The following is a 19,443-nucleotide window of genomic DNA, read 5'->3' as shown; positions in this document are numbered from 1 at the left end:
CTCCAATGAGGATGCGAGGAATCGAGGAAAGACTTTAGGGCGGCAGGTAACCTGGCGTTGGGCCAGTAACCGAAAGGTTGATGGTTCGAATCCCCCGGCCGACTAGCTGATAAATCTGTCTTTGTGCCCTTGAGCAAGGAACTTAACTCTAATTGCTCCTGTAAGTCGCCCTGGATAAGAGCGTCTGCTAAATGACTAAAATGTAAAAATGTTATCAGAACAAGTAATCACAGTTTCATTCTCCTTTATCTTGATGACTAGTACACAAATTAACTCAATTAATACAACTAAATTAAAGAGGTTTGAAGGTTATTGTTTAATTTACATTTGGAAATATCCACATTATAAAATTAACATCTAGCCAAGAGTTTATAACCAATCAATCAAAGTTTATAATCAAAACACACATTTAATTTGACATGCCTCAAGATAAAGACAGACAAATAAATGTAGCCATATTTGTGAGTATGATTTAATATGCAGTACCAGTCAAAGGTTGGACACACCTACTCATTCAAGGGTTTTTATTTATTTGTACTATTTTCTACATTGTAGAATAATAGTGAAGACATCAAAATTATGAAATAACACAACCAAGAAAGTGTTTAACAAATCAAAATATATTTCAGTCAAAAATGTCAGAACACAGCCTCTTTTCTCTCATATGATTTCAGGTCCTCTGACAAATGAGTAGTGACATGAAGAGTATGTATTCTCTCATGCTCTTTCAGGACCCTTAATTGGGTAAAACTTTCCACACTGGGAGCAGAGGTGAGGCTACCCTCCTTTGTGTGTCACCTCGTGTTTTCAGGTTCCCTAACCGGGAAAAACCCTTTCCACACTGAGATCATTGGAAAGGCTTTTCTCTTGTGTGTGTCATCTCATGACTTTTCAGGCTCCTTAATTGAGCAAAACACTTTGCACACTGAGAGCATTGAAAAAGCTTCTCTCCTGTGTGTATTCTCTCATGTGTTCTCAGGTTCCCTAACCGGGTAAAACCCTTTCCACACTGCGAGCATTGGAATGGCTTTTCTCCTGTGTGTGTTCTCTCATGCTCTTTCAGTTGCCCTGACCAGCTGAAACTCTTTTCACAGTGGGAACAGTGGTAAGGCTTTTCCCCTGTGTGTATTCGCTCATGTGATTTCAGGTCCCCTGATCGGGAAAATGTATTTCCACACTGAGAGCATTGGAATGGTTTTTCCCCTGTGTGTATTCTCTTATGAACTTTCAGTTGTGTTGACTGGATAAATCTCTTTCCACACTGGAAGCATTGGTAAGGCTTATCTCCTGTGTGTCGTCTCTCATGCGATTTTAGGTTCCCAAACCGGGTAAAACTCATTCCACACTGAGAGCAGTTGTAAGACTTCTTCACTGCATGTGTTCTCTTATGGTTTTTAAGGCTCCCTAAATGGGTAAAACTCTTTCCACACTGGGAACAGTGGTGTCGTCTCGCTGGTTCAGATGTCTCTGGTTCCTCTGAGTCTGGTCTCTCTGCCAAAGACAAACAGAGTGGTTAAACAGGGAGACCTGAATGAAATCTCCACATACATTTCTATTTGAGTCATTTAGCAGACCCTCTTATCCAGAGAGACTTACAGTCAAGTGCTCTTTGCATGTGATGCATTTGCTCTATTGTTTACATTTGCATTGCCCATGTATTTTAGTGTGTGGCTTTAAGGGAATAGTATGGTCAATATCCAGAGCAACATGCAGTTAGTGCATCCATCTTAAGGCAGCTAGGTGAGACAACCACAACAGTGATAGTAAAAACGTCTCAGATGGGCTACATATTCACTCATTGGATGGTTCTTTCATCGACTGGGTTCCGCCTATAAATATCCGGGTGTTTGGATTGATAAAGATCTAGATTTTACAAAAACATACTGATGAGCTAGTTAAAAAGCTCCAATGTAAAGTAGGCTTCTTTTTAGAAATAGATATGCCTCTCCACCAACAGCAGGAAGTAGATTATCTTGTCTCTCCACCAACAGCAGGAAGCAGATTACAACTTCCTGCCATTCTTGACTATGGTGACACCATTTACCAGAATGAGGCTGAAACTGTGGACATATTTAAAAGAGATCTTAAAACACACCTTTTTAGCTTTGCTTTTCCTCAGGGTGCTTTTTAGTCGTTCAGTTGTTATTCTTTAGTTATTCTTTAGTTTTTTATTCTCTTATGTTGTGTAATAAATATTTTAGTTTGTATTTTCATTGTTTTATAAAAATAAATCCTGAGAAGGACACTCCATGTCTGAAATGTGCTGTATAAATAAAGCTTGATATGATTTGATTATTTAGCATGCTCCGAACACCTGTGTGTAAGCTAGCTGGGGAGGAGGTTTAGTTCGTCAACTGGAGGCACACACAGTGTTTGAATCTGTGCAAAACTGCTACAGTAAGTCTATATTTTTTATTTGAAAGATTATTTGTCGCTGATATGAACTATAAGGGGCATATGTTTCTAAAACCGTCAGAACACAGCGTTAGAATTGTAGTTTACATGGAGCCAAATGATGGAGAATGTAATGGCTGAAAACCTTACATAGAGAGAAGGGTTTTCGAGAGCTAGGCTTTTATATTATTAAAGTAAATGTCCATGTACCAATCGCAGATTGCCCCTTTAACAATTCCTACAGTACTGAACAACCTATTCATGTGTAGAAAGTCTATGCCCTTGTTTTTAAGACAATACTCACTGGTGTTAATCAGATCTTCAGTCTCCTCTTCCTCTCCTTCCTCCTCCTCTTTCACTCCCAATACATCTTCCTCCTTCACCTTTTTTGAGATAGCATCCTCTTCCTCTCTAAAAGGTTCTTCCTCTTTTTTCACTTTAACATCCTCCTCTTCCTCCTTTTTCATTCTGAAAGTTTCTACCTCCTCCTCTTCCACTGTGACAGCCTCTATCACCTCTTCCTCTTTCACTCCAAACGGACCTTCCTCTCCTTCCACTGTAACATCCTCTTCTTCTTTCACTGTAACATCCTCCTCCTCTTCCTCCTTTATCATTCTGAAAGCTTCTTCCTCTCCTTTCACTGTAACACCCTCCTCTTCTTCTTTCACGGCAATGTTCAGCCCCAGAGCTTCTTTCTTCATACACCAGACCTCCTCTTCTTCTTTCACTATAACAGCCTCCACTTCCTTTTTCATTCCGAAAGCTTCTACCTCCTCCTCTTTCACTCCAAACGGATCTTCCTCTCCTTTCACTGTAACATCCTCTTCTTCTTGTTTCACGGCAATGTTCAGCCCCAGAGCTTCTTTCTCCATACACCAGACCTCCTCTTCTTTAGCAGGGGAGGAGTAGTTTAGTGAGCTCATGGTCGGGGATGTAAGCTAGTTAGCTAGCTAGTTAGCATTAGCGACTAGCCTAGTGCTAGGCTCAGTATCAATCTTTAACAAGTTTGCAAATTAGGTTAAAGTTACCCAGTAGATAATGTTACGTCAAAAGAAATGTGTTTAAAACACTGAGATTAGCTAATGTACATAAACATGGTCTAAAGCTGTAATCTTTCGGTTTTATGTTGGCTAGCAAGCTACCGAGGTGGTTGAAAGAGTAGCCGTGTGGTTGTTGCTGAAGAAGTGTCCCGTCCAGTCCATTATACGTCACGCAAGAATCATACCTGAAAGACGCACATCGCCATCTGCTGACTGGAGTGGGTAACGCAGTTTGGAAACAATATTGACTACATCGTTCGTATTGGCAAAGAATGTCGTAATAATTTAACAATAAGCTGATATATTTTCTCTTACGTCTTACAAATAATACTTTCCTGAACACAGACGTAGAAGCTTAATATGAATATGTAGATTATTAATAAATACTTATATGAATAGGTAATGTGTTAATACACATTTGCTCTGTTCATTTTTCACATTCGTTTTTATCTAGATGTGACCATACTATTCCCTTAAAGCCACGCTCTATAAGATACAACTCATCCTGTAAACAATAGAGCAAATGCATCACATGCAATGTGATAGCAGTGTATGTAAACGTCTGACCGACTGGAATTGTGATACAGTCAATTATAAGTGAAATAATCTGTCTGTAAACAATTGTTGGAAAAATGACTTGTGTCATGCACAAAGTAGATGTCCTAACCGACTTGCCAAAACCATAGTTTGTTAACAAGACATTTGTGGAGTGGTTGAAAAACGAGTTTTAATGACTCCAACCTAAGTGTATGTAAACTTCCGACTTCAACTGTATATATACAGTGGGGAAAAAAAGTATTTAGTCAGCCACCAATTGTGCAAGTTCTCCCACTTAAAAAGATGAGAGGCCTGTAATTTTCATCATAGGTACACGTCAACTATGACAGACAAAATGAGAAAAGAAAATCCAGAAAATCACATTGTAGGATTTTTAATGAATTTATTTGCAAATTATGGTGGAAAATAAGTATTTGGTCAATAACAAAAGTTTCTCAATACTTTGTTATATACCCTTTGTTGGTAATGACACAGGTCAAACGTTTTCTGTAAGTCTTTACAAGGTTTAGTGTGTTACTGATGGTAGGCTTTGTTACTTTGGTCCCAGCTCTCTGCAGGTCATTCACTAGGTCCCCCCGTGTGGTTCTGGGATTTTTGCTCACCGTTCTTGTGATCATTTTGACCCCACAGGGTGAGATCTTGCGTGGAGTCCCAGATCAAGGGAGATTATCAGTGGTCTTGTATGTCTTCCATTTCCTAATAATTGCTCCCACAGTTGATTTCTTCAAACCAAGCTGCTTACCTATTGCAGATTCAGTCTTCCCAGCCTGGTGCAGGTCTACAATTTTGTTTCTGGTGTCCTTTGACAGCTCTTTAGTCTTGGCCATAGTGGAGTTTGGAGTGTGACTGTTTGAGGTTGTGGACAGGTGTCTTTTATACTGATAACAAGTTCAAACAGGTGCCATTAATACAGGTAACGAGTGGAGGACAGAGGAGCCTCTTAAAGAAGAAGTTACAGGTCTGTGAGAGCCAGAAATCTTGCTTGTTTGTAGGTGACCAAATACTTATTTTCCACCATAATTTGCAAATAAATTCATTAAATATCCTACAATGTGATTTTCAGGAAAAAAAAATCTCAATTTGTCTGTCATAGTTGACGTGTACCTATGATGAATATTACAGGCCTCTCTCATCTTTTTAAGTGGGAGAACTTGCACAATTGGTGGCTGACTAAATACTTTTTTCCCCCACTGTATATATATACACACACACACAGTAGTTAGCTACATAATGTGTATCTGTCTTTGGGATAGATATACTTTCTAGTTGCGGTCGGTGCCATCATTTTCTTTATGAGGCCTTATTTGTATTACAGCATATTGGATGGCTGTCATCAGAGCCACACCTGTTTTGAGCCCCACCTGTTTAGCTGAAAAAACTAAAACTAATAATAATAATATAATAATTAAAGAGAACATGTTTGTTTGGGGCTTTATTAACTCAATATATATATTTTTTACATTGTTTGCAAACTGATATGTGACACGTATTAACAGGCAAAAAATGAATACATAAAATCCAATATATATATATATTATTATTTTGCATGTTATTTGGGCATTAAGGTCTCTTTTTTGCTTTCTTGAGTAAAGCAGCTCCAAAATGCAGGTGTTTCAGCCAGGCTCCGTGCTTTCTGTGGTGGAGGGGCAGCCAGCGGAAAATACAGAGCGTTGGGGTTGGTAATCTTCTCTAGTTGCTCAGTGATTAGCCATGCTGTCAATCCAGCATGACTTCTGCCACGTTCAAAACAACTGGAAACTCGGAATTGGGAAATCTCAGACTTCAGTGAGTTCAAGACAACTGGGAACTCTGAAAAAAACAAATCTGTCGACCAGTTGTTTTGAACACGGCAGAAGTCATGCTGAATTGACAGCATGGCCAATATATTCAAATTTTACATTTTAGTCATTTAGCAGACGCTCTTATCCAGAGCGACTTACAGGAGCAATTAGGGTTAAGTGCCTTGCTCAAGGGCACAGACAGATTTTTCACCTAGTCGGCTCGGGGATTAGAACCAGCGACCTTTCGGTTACTGGCACTACGCTCTTAACCACTAAGCTACCTGCCGCCCTTTACCAATTGGATATCACGAAAGTGGGGAGAAAAAGGGGGTAAAAAATGTAAAAGGATAAACATTCACATACAACGCCATGGGCCAAATCTTCGATCTTGTCTCATCGCTGCAACTCCCCTACGGACTCGGCGAAGGTCAAGTGCCGCACTGCTTCTTGACACACTGCTCGCTTAAACCGGAAGCCAGCCGCACCAATGTGTCGGAGGAAACACAGTCGAACTAACGATCGGTCAGCTTGCAGGTGCCTGGCCCGCCACAAGGAGTCGCTAGAGCACGATGAGACAAGGAAATCCCGGCCGGCCAAACCCTCCCTAACCCGGACGACGCTGGGCCAATTGTGCGCCGTCCCATGGGTCTCCCGGTCACGACCAGTTGTGACACAGCCTGGGATCGAAACAGAGGCTGCAGTCGCGCCTCAGCACTCATTGTTGAATTTGCGATTTCCAACTTTGTTGTGTAATGTTTACCGATACGTTTTATCTATAATTTATCTTCATATGACAAGGATTGAAAAGGATTTGCCAGTAGATTGTCGACTTGATTCATGATGATGACTGCTTGTCTAGCTTGCTAGCTAAGATTTTGAAAGTATGATGTTGACATGATCAGTCCAATCAAAGCTACGGTAGATATAACGTGATTTGACGTCATTTTATCTGTGGCCAATGACCTTGAGCTTCTTGGGTGGGCACTTCTAATGTAAGTCTATTGCAGCACCCAAAGGGCTTGAATTTTCGATCTCTCCCCGTAGCGACGTAGTGTCCCCATGAGTGACAGAAAGCGCTGAGCCAATCACTGAGCTAGGCTGAAACATTTTGGAGCTGCCTTACTCAAGAAAGCAAAAAAAGAGACCATGTTTGTATGCGGCTTCATTAACTCAATGAATATTTATTTTTTTACATTGTTTGCAAACTGATTTGTGACACGTATTAATGCCCCACCTGCCCTGAATGACACTTCGCCACTGACTATATACTCCCCTATCACATGACTGTACCCTTGGGGATTAATACAGTACTACTATATACTGCCCCTATCACATGACTGTACCCTTGGGGATTAATACAGTACTACTATATACTGCCCCTATCACATGACTGTACCCTTGGGGATTAATACAGGACTACTATATACTGCCCCTATCACATGACTGTACCCTTGGGGATTAATACAGTACTGCTATATACTCCCCTATCACATGACTGTACCCTTGGGGATTAATACAGTACTACTATATACTCCCCTATCACATGACTGTACCCTTGGGGATTAATACAGTACTACTATATACTGCCCCTATCACATGACTGTACCCTTGGGGATTAATACAGGACTACTATATACTGCCCCTATCACATGACTGTACCCTTGGGGATTAATACAGGACTACTATATACTGCCCCTATCACATGACTGTACCCTTGGGGATTAATACAGTACTGCTATATACTCCCCTATCACATGACTGTACCCTTGGGGATTAATACAGTACTACTATATACTCCCCTATCACATGACTGTACCCTTGGGGATTAATACAGTACTGCTATATACTGCCCCTATCACATGACTCTACCCTTGGGGATTAATGCAGTACTGCTATATACTGCCCCTATCACATGACTGTACCCTTGGGGATTAATACAGTACTGCTATATACTGCCTTATGTTCATTTTACCATTAGACCTATGTTCTTATACAGTTCGTTTTTTACCCCCTGTGAATACCCTACTACACTATTACCCCCTGTGAATACCCTACTACACTATTACCCCCTGTGAATACCCTACTACACTATTACCCCCTGTGAATACCCTACTACACTATTACCCCCTGTGAATACCCTACTACACTATTACCCCCTGTGAATACCCTACTACACTATTGTATTGTCTATTGTTGACCAACGTTTGTCGTTTAAGTAAGCATGTTTAATAAGGTTATTGCTCCAAAATGTACACTGTTTCATTGTTTAACAGTAGGCTAAATTCAATGAAGAGTAATTGAAAGTCACATTCACAGTGCTTTTGGTGTAGTGCAAATGTAAACCTGCACTGGGTAACTATGTGCACTGGGTAACTATGTGTCCACTGGGTAACTATGTGTGTACTGGGTAACTATGTGTCCACTGGGTAACTATGTGTGTACTGGGTAACTATGTGTGTACTGGGTAACTATGTGTGTACTGGGTAACTATGTGCACTGGGTAACTATGTGTGTACTGGGTAACTATGTGTGTACTGGGTAACTATGTGTGTACAGGGTAACTATGTGTGTACTGGGTAACTATGTGTGTACTGGGTAACTATGTGTGTACAGGGTAACTATGTGTCCACTGGGTAACTATGTGTGTACTGGGTAATTATGTGTGTACTGGGTAACTATGTGTGTACTGGGTAACTATGTGTGCACTGGGTAACTATGTGTGTACTGGGTAACTATGTGTGTACTGGGTAACTATGTGTGTACTGTGTGTACAGGGTAACTATGTGTGCACTGGGTAACTATGTGTGCACTGGGTAACTATGTGTGTACTGGGTAACTATGTGTGTACTGTGTGTACAGGGTAACTATGTGTGTACTGGGTAACTATGTGTGTACAGGGTAACTATGTGTGTACTGGGTAACTATGTGTACTGGGTAACTATGTGTGTACTGGGTAACTATGTGTGTACTGGGTAACTATGTGTGTACTGGGTAACTATGTGTGTACTGGGTAACTATGTGTGTACTGGGTAACTATGTGTGTACTGGGTAACTATGTGTGTACTGGGTAACTATGTGTGTACAGGGTAACTATGTGTGTACTGGGTAACTATGTGTGTACTGGGTAACTATGTGTGTACTGGGTAACTATGTGTGTACTGGGTAACTATGTGTGTACTGGGTAACTATGTGTGTACAGGGTAACTATGTGTGTACTGGGTAACTATGTGTACTGGGTAACTATGTGTGCACAGGGTAACTATGTGTGTACTGGGTAACTATGTGTGTACAGGGTAACTATGTGTGCACAGGGTAACTATGTGTGCACTGGGTAACTATGTGTGCACTGGGTAACTATGTGTGTACTGGGTAACTATGTGTGTACAGGGTAACTATGTGTGCACTGGGTAACTATGTGTGCACTGGGTAACTATGTGTGTACTGGGTAACTATGTGTACTGGGTAACTATGTGTGTACAGGGTAACTATGTGTGTACTGGGTAACTATGTGTCCACTGGGTAACTATGTGTGTACTGGGTAACTATGTGTGTACTGGGTAACTATGTGTGTACTGGGTAACTATGTGTGTACTGGGTAACTATGTGTGTACTGGGTAACTATGTGTGTACTGGGTAACTATGTGTGTACTGGGTAACTATGTGTGTACAGGGTAACTATGTGTGTACTGGGTAACTATGTGTGTACAGGGTAACTATGTGTGTACTGGGTAACTATGTGTGTACTGGGTAACTATGTGTGTACAGGGTAACTATGTGTGTACTGGGTAACTATGTGTGTACAGGGTAACTATGTGTGTACTGGGTAACTATGTGTACTGGGTAACTATGTGTGCACAGGGTAACTATGTGTGTACTGGGTAACTATGTGTGTACAGGGTAACTATGTGTGCACAGGGTAACTATGTGTGCACTGGGTAACTATGTGTGCACTGGGTAACTATGTGTGTACTGGGTAACTATGTGTGTACAGGGTAACTATGTGTGCACTGGGTAACTATGTGTGCACTGGGTAACTATGTGTGTACTGGGTAACTATGTGTACTGGGTAACTATGTGTGTACAGGGTAACTATGTGTGTACTGGGTAACTATGTGTGTACTGGGTAACTATGTGTGTACTGGGTAACTATGTGTACTGGGTAACTATGTGTGTACTGGGTAACTATGTGTGTACTGGGTAACTATGTGTACTGGGTAACTATGTGTGCACAGGGTAACTATGTGTGTACTGGGTAACTATGTGTGTACTGGGTAACTATGTGTGTACTGGGTAACTATGTGTGTACTGGGTAACTATGTGTGTACAGGGTAACTATGTGTACTGGGTAACTATGTGTGTACTGGGTAACTATGTGTGCACTGGGTAACTATGTGTATACTGGGTAACTATGTGTGTACAGGGTAACTATGTGTGTACTGGGTAACTATGTGTGTACAGGGTAACTATGTGTACTGGGTAACTATGTGTGTACTGGGTAACTATGTGTACTGGGTAACTATGTGTGTACTGGGTAACTATGTGTGCACTGGGTAACTATGTGTATACTGGGTAACTATGTGTGTACAGGGTAACTATGTGTACTGGGTAACTATGTGTGTACTGGGTAACTATGTGTGCACTGGGTAACTATGTGTGTACAGGGTAACTATGTGCACTGGGTAACTATGTGTGTACTGGGTAACTATGTGCACTGGGTAACTATGTGTGTACTGGGTAACTATGTGTGCACTGGGTAACTATGTGTGTACAGGGTAACTATGTGTACTGGGTAACTATGTGTGTACTGGGTAACTATGTGTGCACTGGGTAACTATGTGTGTACTGGGTAACTATGTGTGTACAGGGTAACTATGTGTACTGGGTAACTATGTGTGTACTGGGTAACTATGTGTGTACTGGGTAACTATGTGTGTACTGGGTAACTATGTGTACTGGGTAACTATGTGTGTACTGGGTAACTATGTGTGTACAGGGTAACTATGTGTACTGGGTAACTATGTGTGTACTGGGTAACTATGTGTACTGGGTAACTATGTGTGTACTGGGTAACTATGTGTACTGGGTAACTATGTGTGTACTGGGTAACTATGTGTGTACAGGGTAACTATGTGTGTACTGGGTAACTATGTGTACTGGGTAACTATGTGTGTACTGGGTAACTATGTGTGTACAGGGTAACTATGTGTACTGGGTAACTATGTGTGTACAGGGTAACTATGTGTGTACTGGGTAACTATGTGTGTACTGGGTAACTATGTGTGTACTGGGTAACTATGTGTGTACAGGGTAACTATGTGTGTACAGGGTAACTATGTGTACAGGGTAACTATGTGTGTACTGGGTAACTATGTGTGTACTGGGTAACTATGTGTGTACAGGGTAACTATGTGTGTACAGGGTAACTATGTGTGTACAGGGTAACTATGTGTGTACAGGGTAACTATGTGTGTACAGGGTAACTATGTGTGTACTGGGTAACTATGTGCACTGGGTAACTATGTGTGTACTGGGTAACTATGTGTGTACTGGGTAACTATGTGTGTACTGGGTAACTATGTGTCCACTGGGTAACTATGTGTGTACTGGGTAACTATGTGTGTACAGGGTAACTATGTGTGTACTGGGTAACTATGTGCACTGGGTAACTATGTGTGTACTGGGTAACTATGTGTGTACTGGGTAACTATGTGTCCACTGGGTAACTATGTGTGTACTGGGTAACTATGTGTGTACAGGGTAACTATGTGTGTACTGGGTAACTATGTGCACTGGGTAACTATGTGTGTACTGGGTAACTATGTGTGCACTGGGTAACTATGTGTGTACTGGGTAACTATGTGTGTACTGGGTAACTATGTGTCCACTGGGTAACTATGTGTGTACTGGGTAACTATGTGTGTACTGGGTAACTATGTGTACTGGGTAACTATGTGTGCACAGGGTAACTATGTGTGCACTGGGTAACTATGTGTGTACTGGGTAACTATGTGTACTGGGTAACTATGTGTGTACAGGGTAACTATGTGTGTACTGGGTAACTATGTGTGTACTGGGTAACTATGTGTGTACTGGGTAACTATGTGTACTGGGTAACTATGTGTGTACAGGGTAACTATGTGTACTGGGTAACTATGTGTGTATTGGGTAACTATGTGTGTACAGGGTAACTATGTGTACTGGGTAACTATGTGTGTACAGGGTAACTATGTGTACTGGGTAACTATGTGTGTACTGGGTAACTATGTGTGTACAGGGTAACTATGTGTACTGGGTAACTATGTGTGTACAGGGTAACTATGTGTACTGGGTAACTATGTGTGTACAGGGTAACTATGTGTCCACTGGGTAACTATGTGTGTACAGGGTAACTATGTGTGTACTGGGTAACTATGTGTACTGGGTAACTATGTGTGTACTGGGTAACTATGTGTACTGGGTAACTATGTGTGTACAGGGTAACTATGTGTACTGGGTAACTATGTGTGTACTGGGTAACTATGTGTGCACTGGGTAACTATGTGTGTACTGGGTAACTATGTGTGTACAGGGTAACTATGTGTACTGGGTAACTATGTGTGTACTGGGTAACTATGTGTGCACTGGGTAACTATGTGTGTACAGGGTAACTATGTGTGTACTGGGTAACTATGTGTACTGGGTAACTATGTGTGTACAGGGTAAGTATGTGTGTACTGGGTAACTATGTGTACTGGGTAACTATGTGTCCACTGGGTAAGTATGTGTGTACTGGGTAACTATGTGTGTACTGGGTAACTATGTGTACTGGGTAACTATGTGTGTACAGGGTAACTATGTGTGTACTGGGTAACTATGTGTACTGGGTAACTATGTGTACTGGGTAACTATGGTAACTATGTGTCCACTGGGTAAGTATGTGTGTACTGGGTAACTATGTGTGTACTGGGTAACTATGTGTACTGGGTAACTATGTGTGTACAGGGTAACTATGTGTGTACTGGGTAACTATGTGTGTACAGGGTAACTATGTGTACTGGGTAACTATGTGTGTACTGGGTAACTATGTGTGCACTGGGTAACTATGTGTGTACTGGGTAACTATGTGTGTACAGGGTAACTATGTGTACTGGGTAACTATGTGTGTACTGGGTAACTATGTGTGCACTGGGTAACTATGTGTGTACAGGGTAACTATGTGTCCACTGGGTAACTATGTGTGTACTGGGTAACTATGTGTGTACTGGGTAACTATGTGTGTACTGGGTAACTATGTGTACTGGGTAACTATGTGTGTACAGGGTAACTATGTGTACTGGGTAACTATGTGTGTACTGGGTAACTATGTGTGCACTGGGTAACTATGTGTGTACTGGGTAACTATGTGTGTACAGGGTAACTATGTGTACTGGGTAACTATGTGTGTACTGGGTAACTATGTGTGCACTGGGTAACTATGTGTGTACAGGGTAACTATGTGTGTACTGGGTAACTATGTGTGTACTGGGTAACTATGTGTGTACTGGGTAACTATGTGTGTACTGGGTAACTATGTGTGTACTGGGTAACTATGTGTGTACTGGGTAACTATGTGTACTGGGTAACTATGTGTGTACTGGGTAACTATGTGTGTACAGGGTAACTATGTGTACTGGGTAACTATGTGTGTACTGGGTAACTATGTGTGCACTGGGTAACTATGTGTGTACAGGGTAACTATGTGTGTACTGGGTAACTATGTGTGTACTGGGTAACTATGTGTGTACAGGGTAACTATGTGTACAGGGTAACTATGTGTGTACTGGGTAACTATGTGTGTACTGGGTAACTATGTGTGTACAGGGTAACTATGTGTGTACAGGGTAACTATGTGTGTACTGGGTAACTATGTGTGTACAGGGTAACTATGTGTGTACAGGGTAACTATGTGTGTACTGGGTAACTATGTGCACTGGGTAACTATGTGTGTACTGGGTAACTATGTGTGTACTGGGTAACTATGTGTGTACTGGGTAACTATGTGTGTACTGGGTAACTATGTGTTTACTGGGTAACTATGTGTGTACTGGGTAACTATGTGTCCACTGGGTAACTATGTGTTTACTGGGTAACTATGTGTTTACTGGGTAACTATGTGTGTACTGGGTAACTATGTGTGTACAGGGTAACTATGTGTCCACTGGGTAACTATGTGTGTACTGGGTAACTATGTGTGTACTGGGTAACTATGTGTGTACTGGGTAACTATGTGTGCACTGGGTAACTATGTGTGCACTGGGTAACTATGTGTGCACTGGGTAACTATGTGTGTACTGGGTAACTATGTGTGCACTGGGTAACTATGTGTGCACTGGGTAACTATGTGTACACTGGGTAACTATGTGTGCACTGGGTAACTATGTGTGCACTGGGTAACTATGTGTGCACTGGGTAACTATGTGTGTACAGGTGTTTTTGGAGACCTCTCTGGCAAGAATGCAGTACTTTTCTAGATTTGAAGATGATATCCCAGAAACCCCAGCTCTCATTGACAGGTCGCCGCTTCAACATCCGCGTTGGGACCTTGTGGCTGTGGTAACTAGTGACAGACCAACAGAGTCGGACAATTTGGGTGCGATAACTTTACGGACAAGATTGAAGATAACTCGATTCCATTTTAGCAACAGTCTTCAGAACACTCTTAAAGGCTGTTTCTCGGCTGTTATCTTAAGAACAGCCCTTAGTCGTGTGTTTTTCACGACAATCCACAGGGGTCTCATGCCATATTGCTTAAATGAAATAACCGATGCCAGTTGTTTTAGAACATTTAATCCAGATCAAAATGATCCTTCCCTGTCTTGATTCTGGCCTCTTCATCATTTGAAAAGAAACTGAAAGGCAAGATTTCAACCAAATGCCATGAAATAAGACATGAGTTGGTTGTAATAATAGGCGATAATGACGTGGTATCATAGATATTTCAAGCAGACCAGTCTGTCTTACCTTAGAATAGAACTAAAAACCTAATAACTGAACAAGCTAAAGGATGTACTAACACCATTGAGATTTAAAAAACAAATGGTGTAGAACTTTAAATTTGCTCTCATGTGATGTCGAGTATAGAGAGACTGAACAAAGCACTACAGGAAGAGATATTCAGAAAAATATAATGGGAAGCGTTTAGTGAGCTCATGTTCGGGAATGCTGTTGAAGAAGCGTTGCGTACTCTTGATTATACGTCACACTAGCGCCAATCTACTGACTGGAAAATATAAATATATTTTATTACAATACATTAGGTTTATTTATTTTATTAAATAATATTATATTGAGACATACACAATCTACTGACTGCAAAATAAAAGTTTTTAAAATTTTATTGCCATACATTGTTTATTTTAAAATGTATTTCATTAAATAATAATATTATATTGATTGATTAGTTCAGCTCATTTTTAATGATTGTAAATTTAAAACAATGTATATCTACTATACAGCTGCATTCAATGCAAGTTCATATTCATTACCAGGGCTTCGGATACTAATCTGAAGATTTGGATTGAACTTTCATTTTTATGCTGATGACATAAATATATGTGAGGACAAAAGGGGACACTAAGACTTCAAGAACCAGACTGACAGACTGTCTAGATGGGGACACTGAGACTTCAAGAACCAAACTGACAGACTGTCTAGATGGAGACACTGAGACTTCAAGAACCAGACTGACAGACTGTCTAGATGGGGACCCTGAGACTTCAAGAACCAGACTGACAGACTGTCTAGATGGGGACCCTGAGACTTCAAGAACCAGACTGACAGACTGTCTAGATGGGGACCCTGAGACTTCAAGAACCAGACTGACAGACTGTCTAGATGGAGACACTGAGACTTCAAGAACCAGACTGACAGACTGTCTAGATGGGGACCCTGAGACTTCAAGAACCAGACTGACAGACTGTCTAGATGGGGACCCTGAGACTTCAAGAACCAGACTGACAGACTGTCTAGATGGAGACACTGAGACTTCAAGAACCAAACTGACAGACTGTCTAGATGGAGACACTGAGACTTCAAGAACCAAACTGACAGACTGTCTAGATGGAGACACTGAGACTTCAAGAACCAGACTGACAGACTGTCTAGATGGGGACACTGAGACTTCAAGAACCAGACTGACAGACTGTCTAGATGGGGACACTGAGACTTCAAGAACCAGACTGACAGACTGTCTAGATGGGGACCCTGAGACTTCAAGAACCAGACTGACAGACTGTCTAGATGGGGACCCTGAGACTTCAAGAACCAGACTGACAGACTGTCTAGATGGAGACACTGAGACTTCAAGAACCAAACTGACAGACTGTCTAGATGGGGACACTGAGACTTCAAGAACAATAAAGTGTAATTTTTCCACCTGCGTAACATCGCTCCAATCAGGTTGTTCTTGACTACTGCTGACAAGAATCCTAGTAAGGCTTCTTTCTCAACTCCATATGATCCAGACCACAAACCAGAAAAAAACATCACCCCTGTTTTATTCAACCTCCATTGGCTTCCTGTTTAGGATCAAATGTAAGATTGTGCTGCTCACCTTTAAGGTTCTCCAGAGTAATGCACCTACATACATCTGCTAACTTCTAGAGAACTACTCCCCAGCACCACACTACGATCATCAGACTAACAGCCTGGTCACACTACTCCCCAGCACCACACTACGATCATCAGACTAACAGCCTGGTCACACTACTCCCCAGCACCACACTACGATCATCAGCCTAACAGCCTGGTCACACTACTCCCCAGCACCACACTACGATCATCAGACTAACAGCCTGGTCACACTACTCCCCAGCACCACACTACGATCATCAGACTAACAGCCTGGTCAGACTACTCCCCAGCACCACACTACGATCATCAGACTAACAGCCTGGTCACACTACTCCCCAGCACCACACTACGATCATCAGACTAACAGCCTGGTCACACTACTCCCCAGCACCACACTACGATCATCAGACTAACAGCCTGGTCACACTACTCCCCAGCACCACACTACGATCATCAGACTAACAGCCTGGTCACACTACTCCCCAGCACCACACTACGATCATCAGACTAACAGCCTGGTCACACTACTCCCCAGCACCACACTACGATCATCAGACTAACAGCCTGGTCACACTACGATCATCAGACTAACAGCCTGGTCACACTACGATCATCAGACTAACAGCCTGGTCACACTACTCCCCAGCACCACTACGATCATCAGACTAACAGCCAGGTCACACTACTCCCCAGCACCACACTACGATCATCAGACTAACAGCCTGGTCAGACTACTCCCCAGCACCACACTACGATCATCAGACTAACAGCCTGGTCACACTACTCCCCAGCACCACACTACGATCATCAGACTAACAGCCTGGTCACACTACCCCCCAGCACCACACTACGATCATCAGCCTAACAGCCTGGTCACACTACTCCCCAGCACCACACTACGATCATCAGACTAACAGCCTGGTCACACTACTCCCCAGCACCACACTACGATCATCAGACTAACAGCCTGGTCACACTACTCCCCAGCACCACACTACGATCATCAGACTAACAGCCTGGTCACACTACTCCCCAGCACCACACTACGATCATCAGACTAACAGCCTGGTCACACTACTCCCCAGCACCACACTACGATCATCAGACTAACAGCCTGGTCACACTACTCCCCAGCACCACACTACGATCATCAGACTCTAACAACCTGGTCACACTACTCCCCAGCACCACACTACGATCATCAGACTAACAGCCTGGTCAGACTACTCCCCAGCACCACACTACGATCATCAGACTAACAGCCTGGTCACACTACTCCCCAGCACCACACTACGATCATCAGACTAACAGCCTGGTCACACTACTCCCCAGCACCACACTACGATCATCAGACTAACAGCCTGGTCAGACTACTCCCCAGCACCACACTACGATCATCAGACTAACAGCCTGGTCACACTACGATCATCAGACTAACAGCCTGGTCACACTACTCCCCAGCACCACTACGATCATCAGACTAACAGCCTGGTCACACTACTCCCCAGCACCACACTACGATCATCAGACTAACAGCCTGGTCACACTACTCCCCAGCACCACACTACGATCATCAGACTAACAGCCTGGTCACACTACTCCCTAGCACCACACTACGATCATCAGACTAACAGCCTGGTCACACTACTCCCCAGCACCACACTACGATCATCAGACTAACAGCCTGGTCACACTACTCCCCAGCACCACACTACGATCATCAGACTAACAGCCTGGTCACACTACTCCCCAGCACCACACTACGATCATCAGACTAACAGCCTGGTCACACTACTCCCCAGCACCACACTACGATCATCAGACTAACAGCCTGGTCACACTACTCCCCAGCACCACACTACGATCATCAGACTAACAGCCTGGTCACACTACTCCCCAGCACCACACTACGATCATCAGACTAACAGCCTGGTCACACTACTCCCCAGCACCACACTACGATCATCAGACTAACAGCCTGGTCACACTACTCCCCAGCACCACACTACGATCATCAGACTAACAGCCTGGTCACACTACTCCCCAGCACCACACTACGATCATCAGACTAACAGCCTGGTCACACTACTCCCCAGCACCACACTACGATCATCAGACTAACAGCCTGGTCACTACTCCCCAGCACCACACTACGATCATCAGACTAACAGCCTGGTCACACTACTCCCCAGCACCACACTACGATCATCAGACTAACAGCCTGGTCACACTACTCCCCAGCACCACACTACGATCATCAGACTAACAGCCTGGTCACACTACTCCCCAGCACCACACTACGATCATCAGCCTAACAGCCTGGTCAGACCAGCCACAGACCTGTGCAGTATGGATGACAGGGCCTTCTCTCATGGGGCTCCTCAGGTCTGGGACACTATTCAGATAAGAATATGTTGCATTAATCAAATCCTTTTTATAATCAGCACCTGTGTTTTTCTGACATAGTGGAATAATAATATAAGAATAATAATAATATGCCATTTAGCAGACGCTTTTATCCTAAGTGACTTACTAGTCATGTGTGCATACATTTTTATGTGTGGGTGGTCCAGGGGGTCGAACCCACTACCCTGGCGTTACAAGCGCCATGATCATGGGGTAGCGAATGTTATTCATGTCAACAACTGGGGGTAGTGAATGTTTTTCATGTCGACAACTTATAAATGTTATCAGAACAAGTAAACACATGTTCATATTCCTTGATGACTAGTACAACAATTAAGTCAATGAAACACAACTACATTCAAGAGGTTTCAAGGTTAGAAAAAATTAATCAAAACTAGGTTTTCAAGGTTGGAATAAAGAAATCTGAATTATATTAATCTATTTGTTAATTTACATTTTGAAATATCCAAATCATAAAATTAACATCCACATTTTTATTGATTCATTCAAAGTTTATAATCAAAACCAAATACACCTTTCGCCCGAGTGGCGCAATGGTCTAAGGCACTGCATCGCAGTGCTAGCTGTGCCACTAGAGATCCTGGTTCAAATCCAGGCTCTGTCGTAGCCGGCCGCAACTGGGAGACCCATGGGGCGGCGCACAATTGGCCCAG

The 19,443-nt window shown here is 42.6% G+C and overlaps 1 protein-coding gene across 1 annotated transcript; it reads right to left on the bottom strand.

The window, feature by feature from the left end:
- Nucleotides 1–509: 509 nt before the first annotated feature.
- On the bottom strand, nucleotides 510–3,489 carry LOC311122909 (uncharacterized protein). The gene is made up of 2 exons (XM_084197212.1): nucleotides 2,699–3,489; nucleotides 510–1,491 (listed from the first exon to the last, which is right to left on the bottom strand). Exons 1-2 carry the CDS (start codon nucleotides 3,315–3,317, stop codon nucleotides 848–850), a joined length of 1,263 nt encoding a protein of 420 aa, XP_084053338.1. The 5' UTR covers nucleotides 3,318–3,489; the 3' UTR covers nucleotides 510–847.
- Between the last annotated feature and the right edge of the window lie 15,954 nt (nucleotides 3,490–19,443).

This window comes from Coregonus lavaretus, assembly GCF_964263955.1.
Source record: "Coregonus lavaretus genome assembly, contig: HAP1_SCAFFOLD_102, whole genome shotgun sequence".
Taxonomy (NCBI): domain Eukaryota; kingdom Metazoa; phylum Chordata; class Actinopteri; order Salmoniformes; family Salmonidae; genus Coregonus; species Coregonus lavaretus.
This window is presented reverse-complemented; position numbering and strand designations above follow the sequence as displayed.